A 20,941-nucleotide genomic window follows, 5' to 3' on the forward strand; every position below is an offset into this window, starting at 1 on the left:
GAGATTCCAGCAGGGCTCAATATAATGAGAGGAAGAGGCTGGGAGAGCATTGCTCCCGTGGGACCCAGGTGGGACCTTCCAGGAACTTGGATGCGATGATACGGGATAGTTTCCAAGAGCCTGAATGGCCCTGTAGGAAGAGTTGGGTGTATGACCTTGTGCCTCGGAGACACCTTCCTCCCAGAGCAGGCAGCAGGCCCTTTTTTCAGAGTCTCCGGCCTCACGCCATCTCGCATTTTTCTCTCCTAGGACCACACCCGTGTGGTGAGCCCCATCATTGATGTCATCAGTCTGGATAATTTTGCTTACCTTGCTGCATCTGCTGACCTTCGCGGAGGTGGGTCCTGCTACCGAGGGAGGGGCTCTAGACCAGAAAGGAGGCAGGTGAGGGCAGGCAACAGCCCTGGCTTGGGGCTTTTCTTCCCAGCTATGCCAGAGGGTCTCACAACACCATTACCTCCAGAAAATGGAAAGGGATTGGGTAGAGCCATAGAGGCTGGGGGCCAAGGGCCAGAGCCGGCGGTAGCCGTAGGCTCCTGGCACAATCAGTGGCAGAGCCAAGCTGGTCTTTCCCTCTCCCCAAACACTGACACACCCTCCCCAAATGCGGCCAGCCCAGGGACCAAGGCCAAGTCCTGGCAGAAGGGCATGATACGACAGCTGCTTTGGGGGTGGAGTGGGGGGACCCTCAACCTTGTGTGAATTCCTAACATGGACCCCCTAGAAGTGGTCTGAACTTGCGCTGCTGATGTGGCAGCCATAGCCACGCTGGGCTCCGACACTCGTGAAACATGACCGGTCTGTACTGGGATGTGCTGTAATGTAAAACATGCACCGGGTTCTGGAGACTCGGTGTGGAAGAACGTGAGGTATCTCGTTAGTAATTTTTTATCCCGACTGCAAGTTGAAGTGATAATATTTTTGGACATGTTTTGTTTCAAATGTGTTACTTACATTTGTTTTAGGTGGTCCTGCTACTTTTTGATATGGCTACTAGAAAGATTTGAATTACATATGTGGCTGGCATTTCTGGCTTGTATTATGTGTCCTTTGGGCTGCTCTGGTCTAGACTTTGGGGCTGTACTGTCCAATCCAGTAGACAAAAGTCACATTTGGCTATTTAAATTTGTATTAATTAAAAATAAATGAAATTTAAAATCCAGTTCCTCAGTTGCACTAGCCACTTTCAAGGGCTCAGTAGGCGCGTGTCGCTGGTGTCTGCTACATCGGACGGTGCGGATGCAGAAATGCTCATCACCGCAGAGGTTGTGTTGGATGGGCTGCTCTGGAGAATCTAAGGCGGGGAGCTAGCGGGCAGAATGGATTTTGTATTCGGGGTCCAGATTTCTATAAGTGGACATAACCATTCATTAGATCTTGGGGTTGAGAGGGATTCTGAGGGAAGCCAAGCATTTCTCCTCTGGGAAGTCACCTCAGGGCCTCTCCCCTTCTGTCCCCCTGCCTGGAATTCCCGTTCCCCAGGTATCTGCACAGATCAGTCCTTCATTCAGGTCTCTGTTCAAATGTCACGTCATCAGGGAGCAACTTCTGACTGCCCTGACGAGAATAGCAGGGGCGTCTCTCCTTCATTTTCTTTTCTAAGCACGCTTCGCCGCTGACTGACATATTCCTCCCTCCCTGGTCCATCTTGCAGTCTCTGCCTCGCCCAGTAGACCGGAGACCTGTCTCACTCTGGTGAAGGATGACTGCACGAATTGCCTAGGGCCCCTGTGAACTGGGCTGAGATCAAGGGACACCCCGAGGGGGCTCTGCCCTGAGCCCGCTTCTTACCCTGTTCTGTCCCTTAGGATTCGACTGGAGCCTGCATTTCAAGTGGGAGCAGATCCCTCTCGAGCAGAAGATCGCCCGGACGGACCCCACCAAGCCCATAAGGTCAGGGCTGCTGTGAGCTCTGGAGAGACGCATTCTTTCCCCGGGTGTGGGGCCTAGGAGGCTGAGGGGGCGCCATCTCAGTCACCGGGGCTCCTAAAGCTGTTTAGTCTAAGTGTTGACTCTGTTCTGGGCCCAGGGACAGAGAGCACAGAGGCCAGGGGGCTGGCCGACACCCGGCCCCAGTGACTCTGCAGGCAGGGGTTCTGGGGCAAACGGACTGTGGTGCTGGGGCCATGTAGAGGGGCTTCCAACCTCTTAAGCTCATGTGTTGCCTCTCTCTTCTCCTTGCCCCCAGGACGCCAGTCATAGCTGGAGGAATCTTTGTGATCGACAAGTCCTGGTTCAACCACTTGGGGAAGTATGATGCCCAGATGGACATCTGGGGGGGAGAGAATTTTGGTAAGTTGGGACACATAACAATAGCAACAACAACAATGTCGATAACTGGTAACTCCGATGGAGCACTTTCCACGCGTAAGGCCCTGCTCTAAGAACTTCATCCTCACAACGATCCCCTGACTCCCCTGACGTAAGCACTGTTATCTCCGTTTTACTGATAAAGAAACTGTGGCACGGAGAGGTTAAGTAGTTTGTCCAGAGCCACCCAGCTAGTAAACAAAGAGAATTAGGTGGTTAGGGGGAGCCTGTGGCCACATGGCTACACATATATGTGGGAGAACATACAGGCTGTATCATGGACCACAGCTTAAACACGAGGTTGCTTCCCTACCAGGTCTGGGAGTGTGTTCAGTAGAGGGTGCTGGTTAAATGTAAGCAATGGGGTCAGAGGCCTCGTATTAATCCTGGCCCTCCAACCCCATCGCTTACATTTAACCAGTCCCCTGGGGTTACTAGTTACTGGCTTCCTGGGTGGAGATCCTACCACCTACAAGCTCTTTGGCCCTGGGCAAGTTAAAGCCTCCCTAAGTCTCAGTGTCCACAAGAGGCTGTCACGAGTACTAACTGAGACAATGAGTGAAAATTCTTGACACAGCACCCACGGTCATGATTATGACTTTTGAGGCTGTTGGAACCCTCTAATGCCAGAAGGAAAGGGAAGAATTCCCAGGGTTGCTGGTGAGGTTCATGTTAGATAAAGGCCAGATACACGTGGAACACCTGACGTAGGTAGTTTAAGGGGGATTATTAAAGGGACTTTTTACACAGAGTGGGCAAGATAGAAGGAGCCACAGGAATAGCCTCGTATTGGGTGAGGCTGGTGACTGCTGGGAAGTGGCACTATCCTTAGGTCTGAAAGATGGGGAGGGAGTGCCACCCAACAGGAGCTGTGGTCTTGGGTCTCTGGCAGCCAGCCCATGGCTCCTAGGTGGAGGGTGTGGGGGTGGAGCACAGCCATTCTGATTCTCCCCTCTCTGATCTCCCACTGGTGCCTCTACTGGCTGAACCTGTGCCTTGCAGGTAGGAAGCCCAGTGGTGCAGCCTACCCAGGCAGCCTCGCAGGCAAGGAGTGGGGTGGGAAGGGTGCCAGGGCATCCTGCAGGCCCCCAGAAGCGGGCAGGTGCTTGGAGGCCTGTAAATACAGAGGCATGTTCTTGTCTTGCCAGTGGACCTGGTCCTCCACAGAGCTCTTTCCCACGGCGTCCTGTTTCTTCCTACCCAAGTTTCTTTTGAAGTAAATACGGCTGGTGGTATCTCACCCATTTGACAGGTGGGAAAACTGAGGTGGACGTGGCCTTCCAGATTCTAGTCAGGAAACTCCGCGTCTAACAGGTGCATGAGCGGAGCCACTCAGGTGTTGTGAGGTGAGATCTAAGTGAAACCCTGTGTTTCTGAGACGTGAGGAGCAGGCCTTTCTTCTCTCTCCCTGATCGGGACACAGATGAGCAGTGGAGCTTCAAACAGCCCCTCCCCTTCCCCTAAACCGGCCAGAGTGGAGACAGGCGTGGGGTTTTCTCCCCTTGTGACTTATTCTTGGAACCCTTTCGAGACAGGCGTCTGGAGGAGTAAATTTGGAAACAGGGTGCAGTAACCCTTGCATTCCGACGTCCGTTCATGTGTTTAGGCCTAGCGACCTCCTTTGCGTCCTCGGCCTCAGCCTGAGGGGAGCTTTGGCAAAGGCAATTTCCTGTGAAGACTTAGGAGACTGAGAAACTAACGGCACTCTTGCATCCAGAGGCCTTTTCTTCCTTTCTTTCTTTTCGTTTCTTTTTTTTTTTTCCAGGCTGGGGACTGACAGGGAAACAAGGGAATGATCAAATAGCTGACTTCAAACTCTGCCTGTGCGAGGGCTGGGTGGTTGGGGGAACTGCAAGGTGAACGAGGAGTGGTTCTGGAGAGGGTTGGTTTCTCAGAAGCAATTCAAAGAACCGTCTAGGCTAGCCGTAGTTTTGAGTTGGGAGACTCCTGCCACTGGTGGGTTTGGCCTTTCATTTTTTTCTTTGTCGAAGGAAGGGAGATGCGCAAACCAAGACTCATTCCTTTCCCCGCCTCCCCCACCCCGCCAGCCAAACTGGGGAGCCACAGGCCGCCTGGAGTGGGGGTGGCGCACGTGAAAACCTTGGGAGTCACATTCGGGATCCTTTCCAAATGTTGTCAGATCATGTCGCTCCACTGCTCAAGACCCTGCCAGGGCTCCGGCGTGACTCAGAGCAAAACCCAAAGCCCTGAAGTCTGCCCTTCCCCCCGCAAGCACACACCATCAGCTCTGAGCTACCACACTCCACACTCGGCTGTGGGCTCTGGCCGCCTGGCCTCCTTGCTGAGCCTTGAACTTGCCAGCCTTGCTCTTGCCTCTAGGTCTCTGCCCTTGCTTATCCCATAAGGAAGAGTATCATGTGCGAATGGCTTCCGCCTGAGAGCCACATGACTCAATCCCTCACCTCATTTAGGCCTTAGCTCAAATGTCCCCTTTCAGCAACAACTTCCCTCATCAGCCTAGTTAAAATTGCAGCCCTCCACCCCAATTCCACTCTCCCTCTTCCATGCCCTGCTGGCCTCATTTTCCTCCCCTGTACTTTCTATTATCTGATAGACTACGGACAGGGTCTGGCACAAATAATGCCCCTTTTTTATTACAAAATGTTTTTGTTTCAAAATCATAAGCATATAATTCTGTAACATAACACTGTCACACTCAAGCACACCATAGGACATTTTAGGTGAAATGTTCAAATTAAAACCATAAATTATTACACCCATATTAAAACCATAACACCCATATTGTTCCCCTACCGACCACACCCAAGCAGGTGTTACTTCTGCTGGACGCTGTATTCTACTCATTTTCTTGTCTATCCGTAATTTTGTTTCTTATTTTACTGAGATCTTGTCTCACCCCGCTAGCATGTAAGGGATTCTAGAACAGCATGTGACATACAATGAATAAGGACTCAGTAAATTCTGAATTAACTAAAAAAGCCGGTCCTACAGTGCAGCTTGCTGGACAAAGTGTGAACTTTATGTTGCAATTCTGCAACTATTTGGGTGACCTTGAAAAGGTTATTTAACATCCTTGATTTCCACAGTTCTTACTAAAAAGTACGGTCGGGCCCTGGCCAGCTAGCTCAGTTGGTTAGGACATCATCCCGATATGCCAAGGTGGCGGGTTCAACCCTTGGTCAGGGCACATACAAGAAACAATCTGTGAATGTATAAATAAGTGAAACAACAAAGCAGTGTTTCTCTGTCTCTCTCTTCCTTTCTTTCTCTCTAAAATCATAAATAAAATTAAAAAAAAAAGTACAGCCGGACACACAGTGCAAGATATAGATCATGTACTATAGAAATGTACGCTTGCAGTCTGTTCGATCTTACTAACTAATGTCACCCCAATACATTTTAAAAATAAGAAAAAAGGGTGTTTAACATGGAGTGGGTGTCAAACCGAAGACGTAATATTTTGACTCTGGGATTTTGTTTTTAGTTTTATTGACCCTACCTGTCACAAAGGGCTCTTGTCTGTCATTAAGTTAGTGGGCAAAATAAAGCTATCTATGCTTCAAATATATATATATATATATGTGTATATATATGTATACACATATATGGATAACAGTACCAACTTCACATGGTTGCTGTGAGATAGAGACATCAGCTATAAAGAAGATGGCACATAGTAAGTGCTCAGTAAATGCATGATGGTTACTGCTATTATTAATGCTATTGTTGCTAATAATGACAACATTTGATAATAGTATGGGCAATATGGGCTGAGTGGGATAAAGTGACAACTAACATAACAAAGCTACTCAGGCAGAAATGGAACCAGCTGCAGATCACTGTCCCCAGGTCTGTCTCCAGTTTCAAATCTCTGTTGCTGAGCCAGCTGCAGAGCTCTAGCTGGGAGAAGGGACAGAGGCTTGCCCGTTCGCAGTCAGACCTAGGGAAGCCCAGCAACATAGCCAACCCCGTGTGCGGGTGCAGATATGCCAAACATCCAGTCCTGGCCGCTGGACCACTCCTGGAAGCCTCCTGGTGCACACAGGCCGACCAGAAGGCAGGCGTTAGTCCTGCTGCCTTCACTCCCCACTCTGCTGGTCACTGGGAGGCCCGGACCCACTGTACTGGGTGAAAGCCCTCAGGCCTGGCCCTGCAGATCATGCCCTGCAGCCATAGGAGTGTCCTTACAGCCAACTGGAGAGTGGGAAGAGAGACCAAGGGGCTGAAAGAACTCATGACAGGAGGCTCTTGCTTTAAAAAAAAATGTATTTTTTTAAAGTGTTATGGGCCTGACTGGTGTGGCTCAGTGGGTTGAACGTGGGCTGAAACCAAAGGGTTGCTGGTTCAATTCCTAGTCAGGGCACACGCCTGGGTCATGGACCAGGTCCCCAGTATGCAGTGCGCAAGGGGCAACCACCCATTGATATTCCTTTCCCTCTCTTTCTCCTTCTCTTCCCCTCTCTCTAAGAGTGAATGGATGGAATCTTAAAAAAAAAAAAAAAAGTGTTATGGTTATGGGTTTTCTGGGACAGGAAGGAGGTTTTTCAAAGTTACAGGGTGTCCAACTGTGGAGCTAATATGAGAGAAAGTAGGAAACCAGAAGAGATTATATGAGGTTCCACTGATTGCCAGGGCGGGTTTTGCAAAGTGACAATTGCTGAGTGGAGGACGCACTGGGTGACTTATGATGTCCCTCCCATTCTGGGAGGTGGAATGGCCACTCCTTTCATCTCCAACATTGCTGAGGACCACAGTCATCTGCAAAAGCTTGTTCAGCTTCACTGCCCCCGTCAGAAGGAAGCCTGGCTTGAGAGGGCCAGCAGCAGCTTGTAAATGAGAACCCCCGGGCAAGAGGGAGGTCAGGGCCAGCCAGCCGCAGCAGCCATGGCTTGGTTGGTGGCTGCTTTTCCAACCTCTCAGGTGCCCAGCACGGGCTGCCAAGCAGATGTGTTCTTCCTTAGCTCATGTCTGGATGGGGCTTTCTGGACAGAGGTGGGAAACGACGCTGCCATTTGATTCTGTTTTCCTTCTACTTGTGGTCTTGGTGTTGCTTCAAAGCTTTCCCCACTGCTCTTCCAGAGCTCAGTGTGTTGGTGGTGTGTGTAAAGGGTGTTTGTGTGATGTGTGTGGAGGGTGGGTGTGTTGGTGGTATGTGTGTGGAAGGTGTTGGTGTGGAGAGTGTGTGGAGGGTGGGTGTGTGTGGACAGGCACAGGGTGAGCAGTCAGAGCACGTGCAAACTGTCAGGAGTGGATGCACCCATGCAAACAGGCCCAGGAGCCCCGACCTCTGCATGTGCCTCCAATGAGACACAGAAGGGAAAGGAAGCCAGCCCCTTCCCTTCTTTGCTCAGTGGGACTTGCCAAGGGGCTCTTCCCCCTCCTGATGGCTGCTGTCTCCCCCAGAGCTCTCCTTCAGGGTGTGGATGTGCGGCGGGAGCTTGGAGATCGTGCCCTGCAGCCGGGTGGGCCACGTCTTCCGGAAGCGGCATCCCTACAACTTCCCTGAGGGCAACGCCCTCACCTATATCAGGTAGGTCACAGAAACAAGAGCCCTGAACTTGGAGCCCTGTCGACTGACTGTGGGCAGCCACCCACCTCTCTGGGCCTCAGTGTCCCTGTTGGCCCCTTCCAGGTCTTCCATTTAGGATTCCAGGCACTTTCAGCGGTGGAAGGATGAAGGTGGGGGTGTTGCCACTGGGTTTCTCTTGCCTTTACTAGCTTTGTCCTTGAGGGTCTTGGAAAACTGGCCAAATGACCGACTGGGAGCTGCCCTCCACTCACACGGCATGGATGACTCCGACTCAGTCAGTGTCTGCCCATCCATGTCCCCAGCCACAGGCCTTTTAATATATACACTTTCATACATACAGTTTATGGGGAGAGAGAGGGAGAGAGATGCCCACACACACCAGGGACTTGTGTTGGTGTTTTTATACAAGTGGGACCCTGCTCTACGTATTTCTGCAGCATACTTTTCTGCCTCTCAGCACTAAACTGTAGACGTCCTTCCCTGGCAGTGAATGCTAACGTGGCATTGCTGTTCAAGGTTGCCCAGTACTCCATTGCGTGGAAGTAGTTCATTATCCTCCACTGGTGGGCACGTAGGTTGTTGCCAGTGTTTCATTAAATAAATATTCTTGCACATGTCCTTATTGCCTCCATGCAGGTCTGTTGGTAGAACAGACTCCTGGAAGCAGAGCGTCAGAGAGCATACGTACTTACAAAGTTGATGGATATTGACAGATTGTTCTCTAAAAAGATCGTACTCATTTATGCCACCCCAATCAGTCTTGTTTTGCATACACTCCTGAGATTTCCATCACTCCATGTTCTCACCAATGCGCAGAGCTGATCTTAATCCTACCCCTACCTCTGTTGCTGCCTTGGTGACTTTCTTTTGCTCCTTCCTCTCCTTTTAGGAATACCAAGCGCACTGCAGAGGTGTGGATGGACGAATATAAGCAGTATTACTACGAAGCTCGTCCCTCAGCCATCGGGAAAGCCTTTGGCAGGTGGGCCCCTCCCCCAGCCCTCTTTGCCTCCCTTCACCCACTTAGCACAGCCTTAGCCAGAATACAAAATGGGCTTGCACGCACTCATGGTCTTCTTAGTAACTGAGCCCCACCTGCTGGGCTCTTGGGGCCCATTCCGTACGCAGTGCAGAGACAGACACTGGTCCTTGAAGAGAGTGCAGCCCCGTGGGGAGAAATAACCAGAGAGGGCTCATTTATGAAAAAAAGTTTCTGCTCACAAGCTGCCTGCAGGGAAAGGGACCTCTGCGGGAGGGCTCAGGGAGGAACTGTCTGCAGAAAACACTTAGGGTCTTGCCCCACCCCCAGTTGTTCCCAGTTTGTGTGCTGTTAGACTCTTTTCCTACCTCTCACTGTTGTGACTACAGTGTAGTTAAGAATTTCCAAAATCCAGATTGGCTGCGAAGTCAATTTCGTGGGTTGTGACCAGCATTTTTTTAAAAAGCTATGGGGAATGAGAACTAGACATTAGTACAGAACAGAATAGAAAATGCAGTTGATTGCTGTGAAGGGTAATACTATTTTTGCAAAACTCTTATTTTAGTTTTATGTATGTGTGTGTCTACCTAAGCGTGTACCTGGGTAAACTTGACCACAATGTAAGATGTATTTATCTCTTATTCAAGGTTGTGGTCAGGAAAGTTTAAAAACATTATTAGTGATCATCAATGAATCTTCCTCCCTCTATTTACTTACATCTATCCCTTAAAAAAAAAAAAGAATTTTAACACTGACTATTTCTTTCAGTGGGGAGCTAAAATTTGTTGGGCGCTTACATCCCTTAATTTATTTGAGTCTCACAAAAGCCTCCTGAGGTAGGTGGTTAGGTCTTCAGTTTACTGGAGCAGAAACTGAGGCTCAGAGAGGAGGTGAGGGCACCTGTCAGCAGCCGTTACGGTCCGTGTAGCTGAGGCAGGTGAGGAGACCGAAGTGCAGTGTCTGCTGACACACGAGAGGCTCTGATTTGCTAGAATTCCTGAAAGACCTTTCAAGCCTGTTCCTCTTGTTGTTAGACCCTGTCTGCTAAATCGCAGTGCAAAAAAGGAAAACTTGAGTTCGTTAAGGCTCTGTTCTCTGGGGAAATAAGGACCTGTGCTAACTGAGGGTTTGTGTGATGCTAGCTGAGGGCTCCAGGGGCGAGGAGAGTGAAGCAGGGGCCCCTTCAGGCTGGGCTGATCCTGAAAGGTAAGCAGGAATTTGAGGAGAATAGCCAGAAGACCTGGGTGAACTTGCAGGTCTGAGAATGACTCCAGGAGGTGGCTAAGGCTGGAGGGCAGGCTGAGACCCAGCCTCCTGGTCCTGGCCCGCTCAGGTGGGGCCTCTGCCTGTCCTCCCTGGGGCTTCCTCCCAAACCCACTGGCCAGAGCCTGAACCAGGCCTCCTCTTTCAGTGTGGCCACAAGGATCGAGCAGAGGAAGAAGATGAACTGCAAGTCCTTCCGCTGGTACTTGGAAAACGTCTACCCAGAGCTCACGTGAGTGCGGCCCTCAGCCCGTGCATCTGGCCTGGGAGGGGGCTGGCAGCCTGGGGGACCCCTTACCCCAGGATCTGTCCAGCCCAGGAAGCCTGGCTCTTCCTAGCTGTCAGCGTTTATCTTCTTGTGAAGGCTTTGAGGAAGGCAGGAGGATGTTACCAGGAGTTGAGCACAATCTGTCGTAGGAACCACATTTTTAACAGACTGGGTCTTTGTGCTAGAAATAGACATTGTCCCCTTAGGAAAACAACACTGCACTTTGTAGCAATGGCCACAGAAGTCATCATCCCCTTTGACTCTGTTCTGTCCCTTCTGGGAGTTTATTCCAAGGAAGTGAAGCAACTGAAGCAAAAAGCTGTTGGCAAACAAGTGAATGTGCGCTGTAGGCTCGGCTGCTGGGAAGAAAATCGAGAAAGCACCGACAGTGGGGGCTGGGTTTCACGAATCACGATGCATCCATCTAAACGAACGTTACGTGCCCATTGATATTGTAATCGTAAAGGCTGTGGAAGGGCATGGGGACATTTGCTGTGGCAAATGCAGAAGTTACCTGCAGATGGCGGTGCGTGTGAGTGTGCGTGTGTGTGCTGAACGGGACTGTGTGTGCCCAGCTATGATGGCTGGGTGGGGTGGAGCGATTCTTTCTTCTTTCGAAATCCTCTTGAGTGTCTTGGCTACACGCACATGGCTCATTTCCTCGCCTCCTTCAGGTCTTTCTCAAATGGGCCCTTCTCAGGGCGACTTCCCGGAACGCTGAATTCGCAGACCACCCCGTCCCCAGCACCCCGGCTTTGTTGTGTTTTCCTGTCGCCCTTATTATCGCCTGGCATATGTCTGGCCGGTTAATTTTGGAGTTATCTCCCCGCACTTAAGAGCCAGCTCCATGAGGGTAGAGGTGTTCACTGTTCTTTCTCCAGCTCCTAGCATAGTGCCTGTCACAAATGAGCTCTTAATAAATATTTTTGACTGAATAAATTGCACAGTCCATAAGCCTCAGTAATAACTTTGCAATTAGCATTCTTCCTTCTCTGGCTGACACCCTGGGGGGCAGGCTATCCCACTGCTGCCAGTTTTCTCCTGCAGATGCTGCCATGGCTTTCCAGAACATTCCACCCCTTAGAGCTTGCATATCTTTGCGCAGCAGATTTGATTTTTGGAAAACAGCAATAGTTGCATATAGCCGAGACCAGCGGTAGACTAGATTCACCTGGATAACATAACCCTGGGTCTCAACTTCAGTGTGATAAGACGGAAACAAGTCACAAAAACGAACTGATGCCGGGAGCGGTTCCTGAGGAATTCCAGAATAGTCCGAGCCATGGCAGTGTCCTCAGAGGAAAGTCGGAAGCCGGGGTAACCGCAGGCTCCCCGGATGACAGCTGTGAAGGGGAGAACACTGATTTATAGGAGTGTGATAAGTGAACAGCTTCCTCAAGTGACTGCTTCTAAGGGGATGGTTTCATTCCGATGCGTCTTCTCTGAGGGGAAAATTCATTTCCTTACATTCTGTCTGAGTTCACACAACATTTGGATGGAGCCATAGACTCTAGGCCTTGGGCAGGAGTTGGAAAGCTTGGGGGAGGTGTTGGGAGACGGGGGACCGAGAATGTGCCCTTCCTGTCCTCCCCAGTCCCCATGCAGAGTGTCTCAAGTCATCCCCTGAGGACCAGAATATATGTCATAACTGTCAGAAACCTGGATTGATTGATCCCAAGGCAGGAGAATGGATGAAACCAGTGATGTTAAATGAGGGACATAAGTCAACTTCCATTTGTTCTGTCACTGTGTGGAAGTTTACTTATTTATTTTTAAAGATTTTTATGTATTTATTTTTAGAGAGAGGGGAAGGGACTTGGCCCAAAACCCAGGCCCATGCCCTGACTGGGGATCGAACCAGCTACCTTTTGGTCCATGCAGCAATGCTCAACCCACTGAGCCACACCAGCCAAGGCGACTGTGAAAGTTTTAAAAAATGAGTTATTGCTGTTAAGAGAAGCCACACACCTCATTTATATACAGATGACTCCTGCCCAGTCCACTCGTTCGTGATCCACCTCAGTTCTCAGGGTGAGGGCCAGGGGTTGGGAGGAGATCAGTTGGCCCAAATGATACCAACTTTCTTCCGAACAGGGGATCCTAATAGCTGGCCCACCCTGCTGCTTGAGGCTCTGTGAGAACAGGTCGGTTCTGGGGTTCTGGGGTTGTTCAACCAACTCTGAGGAAGGGAGACCTGGTTTGGCTGAGATCCTGTGGCATGTCTCCATCGAGGAATGCCGGAAGTGTTCTGATGCCCCCGCCCCTGCCCAGGTTCTCTTGCTGACCGAGGTGGCAGGAGGCAGATAAGGTTAGGCAAATGGCCGGACTGGTTCGCCATCCCCCCACCATGGGTCCACAACGCAAGAGCGCATATAACCTCCCAAGCCCAAGTATACAAACCTGCGTCCTCTGGGGCCGGCCGCCTCCTTAGTTTTATTGCCCATGGGGTCAGACACTGTGTCTTACGTCAGTGTGTGTGTGTTCACGCACGTTTTTGCTGTGCATACAAAGTGATTTCATAATATGATATTTTGACATGCCTGTTTGACCTAACAGTATGTTCTGAACACTTTCCCACGTTACCAGATAGTTTTTCACAGTCATTTGTAATGGCTACAGGGCTTTCCATCCTACAGATGAATCACGATGCGCTTCGCCTCTCCCCTGTTGGGTATCTAGGAATTTCCAGTGTTTTCATATCATCAACAACTCTGAGACAAATATTTTTAGACTGAATCTCTGCACAATCTACAATTACTGCCGTAGGATATTAAGCTCCCTGAAGTGGGATGAAGTGAGGTCAAAGGTGTGAACATTTTTAAGGCCTTTGATACCTAGTGATAATAATAGCACGTTGCCTTCCAGAAAAGTTAGGCTAATTTATGCTTTCACCGGTAGGGTATGATACTAAATACATATATTTATGTGCATACATATAAATATATATTCTTTTATATATAAAGTATATTTTATATGTAAATAAATGTATAAATGCACAATATATACACATATAGTAAACAAACAGTGCTAACCCCCTAATATGTATTTCTTTAACTGTTAGTGAGATTGAACACATTTTCATATTTGTGCATTTTAAATTTGCCTCTTTCAAGCGACCCCTCCCCGTCATTCTGAGATTGCTCATTGAGCCCACATTCAGGTCCCAGCTGCTCCCCAGGCTCTCCTCTTTCTGGACTGCGGAGTCCTGGGTTTCTGGCCTAAGCTTTCTCCCCACCAGAGTCCTCTCAGACCCAGCCTCCAGGCTAGTCCCTGGGGCTCCCGGAGCTGCTCAGAACCCAGTGGGGCCCAGGCCTGTCTTTCCAGAGGAATCCCTGGTCCCTTTCCCCTTTTCTCCCACACCGTGCTAGCTACGCCTGCTTCCCCCCCCCCGCCGCCGTGTTCCTCCCCACTAAGACCTTGGTGCCCAGGGAGCTGACTGCAGCTGCCCTCTGGGTAAGCGTGGGTAAGCCCAAGATGGGCAGAAAATAAGCCTGACCCCGCCTTTCCTCTCAGGGTCCCAGTGAAGGAAGTGCTCCCTGGCATCATTAAGCAAGGAGTTAACTGCTTAGAATCCCAGGGCCAGGACACTGCTGGTAACTTCCTGCTTGGAGTGGGGATCTGCAGAGGGTCTGCCAAGAACCCCCCAGCACCCCAGGTAAGCTGCTTAGGTCCCAGAGTGGGGCGTGGGGCTTTCCTCTGCTCATCCTCCTCCTGTCTCTGCCTACACTCTCCACAAATCCACTTTCCCAGGGACCCTGCAGGGCAGCCCCTCCCACCCTGCTCCTTGGGTCTGCTCCTGTCACATTCCCACCTCCTTTCCAGCCTGTGACACAGCTGCCCTCTGCGCACCACCCGCTTTCTGCTTCATGAGGGAGAAATGCTGCCCAAACAGCGCCCAGCTCTCTCCTGGGATATAGCTGGGGTCAGCTGATGTGATGAGCACAGGGCATCCAGGACTCTTATATGTGCATGTGTGTGCAAAGCATGAGTGTCCATGCACCACATCATGACTGGTGCCGGTCATGGAGCCCCCGTCACAGACAGGGTTCTTGCCTGCCCTGGTTCAAGTCCTGTCTTTCACCCCCTCCCCAGCGCCCCTTGGTACCTTCTCCATTGCCCTCTAGCCAGCTCCAGCCAAGCTGCCCCAATATTTTATTATGAAAAATTTCAAGTATATAGAAAAGTTGAAAGAATTGTACAATGAATACCCATGCACCCACCCCTATTAGTAGAAAATTTTACCAAAATACATAGTATATTTGCCTTATCACCCATCCACACATCTGTCCATCTGTTGCTGTACGTTTGGACTCAGCCTTTCTGGTTGCTGCCCTGCAGGCATGGCTGTTCAGTGACCATCTCATCCAGCAGCAGGGGAAGTGCCTGACTGCCACCTCCACCTCCGTCTCCCCTGGCTCCCCGGTCACACTACAGGCGTGCAACCTGAGAGAAGGCAGGCAGGTAAGCCTCCTTGACCCTGGGCTCAGGATGGCCAGCAGCCCCAGGAGGACACAGAGTGGGGAAGGCAGCCCCTGGCAGGGGAGCCCCAGGCTGAGACATACAGACTCAAACCCTCCAGAATAAGGAGCTGTGCAGACCCAAGTCATTACCAAGGTCAAGTCTGTGATTTTACTCATGAGGAAGTCCTTCAGGTAAATATTTGTTAAATGTCTGTCCTACCAGCCTGTGAGGTGAATGAGGGCAGCAACTATTTGTCTTGTCAACACTGTCCCTAGCCTGTGACAACCGCCACAGCCAAAATAAGTGTTAGTTTCATGGAGGGCCCGCGCTAGGACTTTTACATGGATCATCTCTGCTCCTCCCAGCAACGCTGTGGCACAGGCGCTCGTACTAGCCCCCTTTTGTAGGTCACAAGGCCGAGGCTCCCTAAACTTAAGAGACGTATGTTAGATCACACAGCTGGGATGGGGTGGGACTGGGATTAAAACCTAGGTAAGTGTGATCCCAGAGCCCACAGTCTTATTCTGACACATAGTAGGTGCTCAGTAAGTATTTCTTGACTGCTGGCTGCCTGGGGAAACCGAAATCCAGATACAGTGACTTCCAAGCTGTCATGCCAGCCTTATGTGACTATTGCCTTTTCCAATTGTCAAACACTCTCTCTCTCCCTGTCTCCACTAATCCGGGGAGGCAGGTCAGGCCCACTTGTTGAGGAAGAAGCTGATGGTCCTAGCGATGAAGTTACTTGCTTAGGGGATGTAGCTGCCAGGGACAGAGTCAGCCTGGCTCCCTCGTCTGTCACTCCCTACCTGGCCACACCTCTGCTTGGGAACTGGGACACGAAGGCCAGAGGTCTGCTCCAGCTCTTCCTCTGCCTGCCCCTTCTGGGTAGCCATCCCTTGTCTGACTCCTGCCAGACTGTGGGGCAGTACAAGGGGCGAGGGGCTGGCTGCCTGGCTGTCTGATTCAGCCTGCAGGGTTCTCCTCCCACCCTGTTCTGTTTGCCTGGGTCAGCTCTTTAGGGATGACTGGCAGTTTGCTATTCTACCTGGAAAAGCAGCCCAATCCCCTCCTTGCTGGATCTGAGAGATTCGTGTGCCGTGGCCTGCTTGCTGGGCCCACCAGACATTTCTGAAGCACTCTCAGATTGGAGGGGTGCAGCTGGTCCTGTTCCCCGCCAAGGCTGCCTGCCCCTGACCCTTCAGTGAACGAGTCCTGAGGCCCCCTTCCTAGAGCGTGGAACTCTCTGATTGTCAAATCTTAAGCCCATTCTCACTCCCTCCTTGTCTTTTATTTTTTAACTGATTTTTAGAGAGGGAGAGAAACATTATTTTGTTGTTCCACTTATTCATGCACTCATTGGTTGCCTCCTGTATGTGCCCTGACTGGGCATTGAACCCACAACCTTGGCATATTGGGATGACACTCCAATCAACTGAGCTCCCCAGCCAGGGCCTCCTGCCTTGCTGAGGCTGGAGCTGGGAAATAGCTCCCAGGGCAGCCACTACGCAAATACTTCCCAGGGGCTAAAGCATCCGTTTTCCCCTTTGTGCTGACCCAGCCTTGTCCCCACTCATTCTGCTCTCGCAAGTTCTGCCAGGCCCCCAGTAGCACCCTGGGCAGCTGGGCCCCCTCCCCCAGGAGGACAGGATGAGAGTCTCTCCTACTGCCAGTGCCTTCTCCAACCTTGGCCTTCCTTCTTGGTTCCCTTTGTTCCCGTGTCCAAGGTCACTTGGGGGTCAGGTATCAAAGAGATCCCCTTTGCATTTGAGCCAGTGTGATGGAGTCAGCAAGTCCCAGCTCGGTACCCCCTCACCTCTCTAAACCTGAGTACTCTCCTTATAAAATGAGGGGCTTCCTCCCCTGCCTGCCTCACAAGGAGTCTGCAAGAACCAAGACGGTACAGATGGGACAGTCCTGTGAGGGGACTCTGTTTCTCCGGCCAGGCCCCAAGCCGAGTGGCCGGGGGTTTGGGGAGGCCCTGAGACTGTGCCTAATGGTACTGGTAAGAAGTGGGAATCCTGTGATTGGGGGAGCACCTCCTAAGGATTGGGTCATTCATTCACTCATCCGTACATTCATTCTTCATAAAACAAAACTGCATTGGGTGCCTACTCGTGTCAGGGAATGTGCGAATCATGCTGGCCACAGGGATGAAAGGACGTGGTCCAGCAAGGCTCAGCTGGGGAGGGTGTGGCCAGCCCTTTCCAGGAGGTCAAACTAGAAAAGCATAGGCAATAGGATGCTGTGAGTTTCAGAGGGACGAAAGGCCCTGTCCCACCCACTACCCCAACCTTTAGGCCAGGGACACCCCCTGTGCTGAGGCCACATGGACCAGAGGGGCTGGTTCTCAACCCCAAGTCTCATAGCACTGTGTTCCCAAGGGGGATCCAGACTCTGACACCCCATCTTCACCCTGTGTGCACATCCCAAGTTGGTTCCCTTCTCTGCCCACCCCATGCCCCCCTGCAGCCCTGTACCCGAAGCTGTGTGCAGCTCACCTCCCTTCTCCTACCTGCTAAAAAAACATGGCCCCTACCCCTCTGAGCCCTGTGGGCTCCATCCACATGGTCACGAACACTCCCCACTCCTTAGGGAAGACAAGGTGGATATGGGAAGAGGGGACATGGATGCATGGGAGGGAAATAGTAAAGAAGCCAAAAATAGACCAAGCATCCAAACCACACTTCACCCTCCATCCAGGCATTTCCAAAATGTTCTACTGGAACAACTCTCCTTCCCCTTGTCAACCCTGGGGAAGGGGAGGCACCGGGAGGTGAAGGTACTGACATTGGAGCCCCTTCATAACTCTTACAGGGGACTCAAGCACCCCCACCAGCCCGCTGGCCTCCCTCTTCCTTTCTGCTGAGATGGCGGCCAGTTCTCACTAAGGTGTGTAAGCAACTGGCACAGCGATAGGCAAGGGCCGCAGCTTCAAGCTGCAGGAAGAACCCTTGTCTAAAGGGGTCGAAGATTCACCTGTCCAGGAACCCAAACTCAAGTGTCTCTAGGAAGCCGGTGGGGAAGCCCAGGCGGGACTCAGGTGAACTGAGATAAAGGTCCATTTACAGCAGAGAGCAGCCCCTCAGCCCCAACAAGCTGATGGCACAAAAGACACCGAGCCATGTCTGAACGGAAGCTGGAAATGCAGATTTTTATGTGGCGACTAAGCCAAATTTTAAGTTAACACTGTGCAGGCAAAATATATCTCTGTATTCGATGCAGCCCGTGCACCTGTGATCTAGCCAGCAACTTCATGCCAAACTACAGAGCAGGAGTGCATTGGGAGGCACAGGCTTAGCGCTTGTGTGCTGGGGGGAGGGGTGTGGCTCTTATGTCAGGGACACACACACACTGTTTAAATGGGGGCGGGCTGGGGCATCCTGGGTATATGCAGGGCCACTTATACACATGTGCAACGAAGATGTGTGTTATTATTTTTAATCATTGTCTCCTCATTTGCCTCCTCCCCCTCTTCTCCCCGCAGAGATGGAGAAGAAAAGCCTCCTTTATCCAACATTCAGTCAGCGGCCTCTGCCTGGAGGCCACATCCACCCAGCTGCTGACCAGCAAGTGCCAGGTTGACGCCCCGGCCCAGCAGTGGCAGCTGCTGCCGCACACATGACGGTGGCCCTGGAGCCTCCACTACCTTTTGCATGAGACTTCGGGACTGGAAGGGGGCTAGGGTGGGGGAGTGTAAAGCGGGCCGTTCCCATCTCCTCGCATTTCTGCCGGAACCATCAGCAAACACCCCTGCCATGAGACACCATTCTCCAAAGCTTGTACGGGGGCACAGGGGCATGCCCGATGCCCCGGCTGCCAACCCGCCCTCACCCTGGGACAGAAGAAGGTCCGGATGCTGGACTGCTGCTGGGCAGAGACTGGGCAAGTGCCCTCACCCTTGGTCCCCTCCCTTCTGCCTCCTGGGGACCCTCACCTTGTTGGCTGGGGAGAACAAGGGCAGAAGCCCATACAGGGTCCCCACTGTGTCACAGGGCCTGCTTGTGGGATCATGCATGGGGAAAGAACATGGGTGGTGCAGATGGAGAGCCTGAGGCTGGGAGGAGAGGGGCAGCCTTTGGAGTGGACAGAGAACCAGAAGGGGAAGAGAAGCTCGGTGGCCTGTCCCAGGCAGGTGCTGGGTTGGGTGTGGGAGGGATGGGATCCAGGGGGAAGGATGGGTGATTTGTAGAAGGACATGGATGGAAAAGCAGCATATCACCCAAAGAGTGGGTCTCTTCCCAGGGACCTAATCCTCCCATGCTGCACCAGCCCTGGGGCGCTGTGCCTCTGGTCCTGTGCTCTGGTCTTCTCAGCAGGAGGCTGCAGGGCGATCTTCAGGAGCAGCCTTGGGACACAGTTTACTAAATAGGCCCCACTTCTCTTCGGCCATGTGTCAGGACAAAACCTCTCCTTCGGGCCTTAATGACCTGCAGGTGCCCTGTCCACTGCCTGGGCCCGCCCTGAGGACCCCATAAGGACAGGCGGCTGCCATGCGCCACTGAGCTGCCCCGTCCTCATTCATGGTTTTTGAAACTGCTTTCTCAAAAGCCATTCCCTTTGTAAATACCAAATTATGGACCCAGGGTGGCCCGTAAGAACAGGACCTGCTTTCTGGAGCATTGACATTCCCTCAGTCACAGGGGAGTGAGTCATCCCAGCTAAGTCTCGTCCTCACCCCTCCCCGCTACAGCAGGGAGGCCCTCAGGGGTCAGTCGGTGCAGTGGTGGGAGGCTGGCTGGTGGCTCCCGATTGAGTAGAGAGGTCCCAGTGACTTCTCACAGCCCCTGGGCCTTTCCCCACCCCATGGCCTGGTCTTGGAACCACTTCGGTTATTCCCTGTGTTCCTCTTTTCCCACCGCCCTGGCTCAGGCAGTGTGATCTCGGGCAAAAGACTGCTGGTACCAAGACCCCTAGGGGTCCCCCTCCCAAAGAAAACCAGCCTGAGACCAGCAGAGTTTATGGATTCCAGAGGGCCTAGGAATCTCCTGAAATTGTCCCTGCAAATAGTGCGTGAGTGTGCATATATGCGTTTTCCTGGAGAGAAGGCCCATGGACTTCCCATTGCTGCCTGCAGAGGTCCTTGATCCCCAAAGGGTCTGAACCCCTGCTCTGGATTGGAGCTACCACCCACCTGAGCTGCCATCCCCATCTCCCTCCCAGGTGTGCCTAAACTGCTGTCACCTGATCCCTCCATGCAGCCCTTGGGGCCAGGAGCCAAGGGTCCCTGGTCCGCAGCACCCAGCCAGGAGGGTCCTCGGATGTGCCCTCTCACCCCCTGGCTTTCCCTGGCATCCTCTTGGCAGTGGCCCTGTGTCCCAGCGTGCACCCCGTGGACTCACCGGCACGGGGGCCACACTTCTTCCATCCTCTGTTGTGATGTTTCATCTTCTGCCATCTCCGTGGCGCGTGTCCGCCCAGCTGGGCAGTGTGGACTTTGGGGATGGGGAGTGGGGGCTTCCCTTGAATGTAAGAGGGCTGCTGCTCAGAGAGCCTTGGAGAGGCCCCTCCTTCCCTGTGGTCAGACCAGGCGCGGCCCTTGCCAGCTATCCTCTGTGGGACTCAGCCCTATTGTTTTTGCTTTTCCTCTTCTTGACCAAAGCATGTGCCACTAGCTGTCCTCGAGGACCCCGTCTTTATGAAACACACACCTGGAATAAAACCACTTCTCACACATACACGTGCACCAGCACCTTCCTTTCTGACTCCAGAATAGAGCCTTTCCGCGCCACCCTCCTGGCCTCACAGGGAAATTGGGGCCTCTGTTCTATAAAAGTGAAACTGAGCATGCTCATGCTGTCCTGCACCTGAGAGCTTGCTCCTTGACCTACCTGCCCGTGGTAGCCCAGGGATCCCTGGACGACAGGCTGCTGTGCTAGCGGGAGCCAGCAGGTGGCCCTGCCACTGAGGCTGGCTGGGACCAGAACCCAGGCTCCTGTGACCTCACTGAGGGATGCTACTTGGGGCTTCGAAATGGAAACCGAGGGGCTTCTCCAAATGCTTGCCTTTGCCAATGCTCTCCTTCCCTGAACGCCAGCGCTGACCCCGTTGAACTGCCTTTCGCCTCCACCACACAAGAAGGTGGTGGTAAAATGCAAGTGGGACCATCTTCCTGGGTAGAAACAGTAAAGTAATTGCAGAAAGAGTC

The 20,941-nt window shown here is 52.1% G+C and overlaps 1 protein-coding gene across 1 annotated transcript in view; it reads left to right on the forward strand.

Moving 5' to 3' along the window:
* GALNT16 (polypeptide N-acetylgalactosaminyltransferase 16) overlaps window positions 1-20,469 on the forward strand; it is a 79,530-nt gene extending 59,061 nt beyond the window's left edge. The window contains exons 8-16 of the mRNA XM_024567977.4: window positions 250-337; window positions 1,809-1,893; window positions 2,189-2,292; window positions 7,696-7,822; window positions 8,712-8,804; window positions 10,213-10,296; window positions 13,846-13,987; window positions 14,671-14,793; window positions 18,281-20,469. Coding sequence (XP_024423745.2) covers window positions 250-337; window positions 1,809-1,893; window positions 2,189-2,292; window positions 7,696-7,822; window positions 8,712-8,804; window positions 10,213-10,296; window positions 13,846-13,987; window positions 14,671-14,793; window positions 18,281-18,418 — 984 coding nt within the window. The 3' untranslated portion in view covers window positions 18,419-20,469. The remainder of the gene's footprint in view (window positions 1-249; window positions 338-1,808; window positions 1,894-2,188; window positions 2,293-7,695; window positions 7,823-8,711; window positions 8,805-10,212; window positions 10,297-13,845; window positions 13,988-14,670; window positions 14,794-18,280) is intronic.
* Window positions 20,470-20,941: the final 472 nt, after the last annotated feature.

The sequence above is a fragment of the Desmodus rotundus genome, chromosome 7 (assembly GCF_022682495.2).
Source record: "Desmodus rotundus isolate HL8 chromosome 7, HLdesRot8A.1, whole genome shotgun sequence".
In the NCBI taxonomy this organism is placed as follows: domain Eukaryota; kingdom Metazoa; phylum Chordata; class Mammalia; order Chiroptera; family Phyllostomidae; genus Desmodus; species Desmodus rotundus.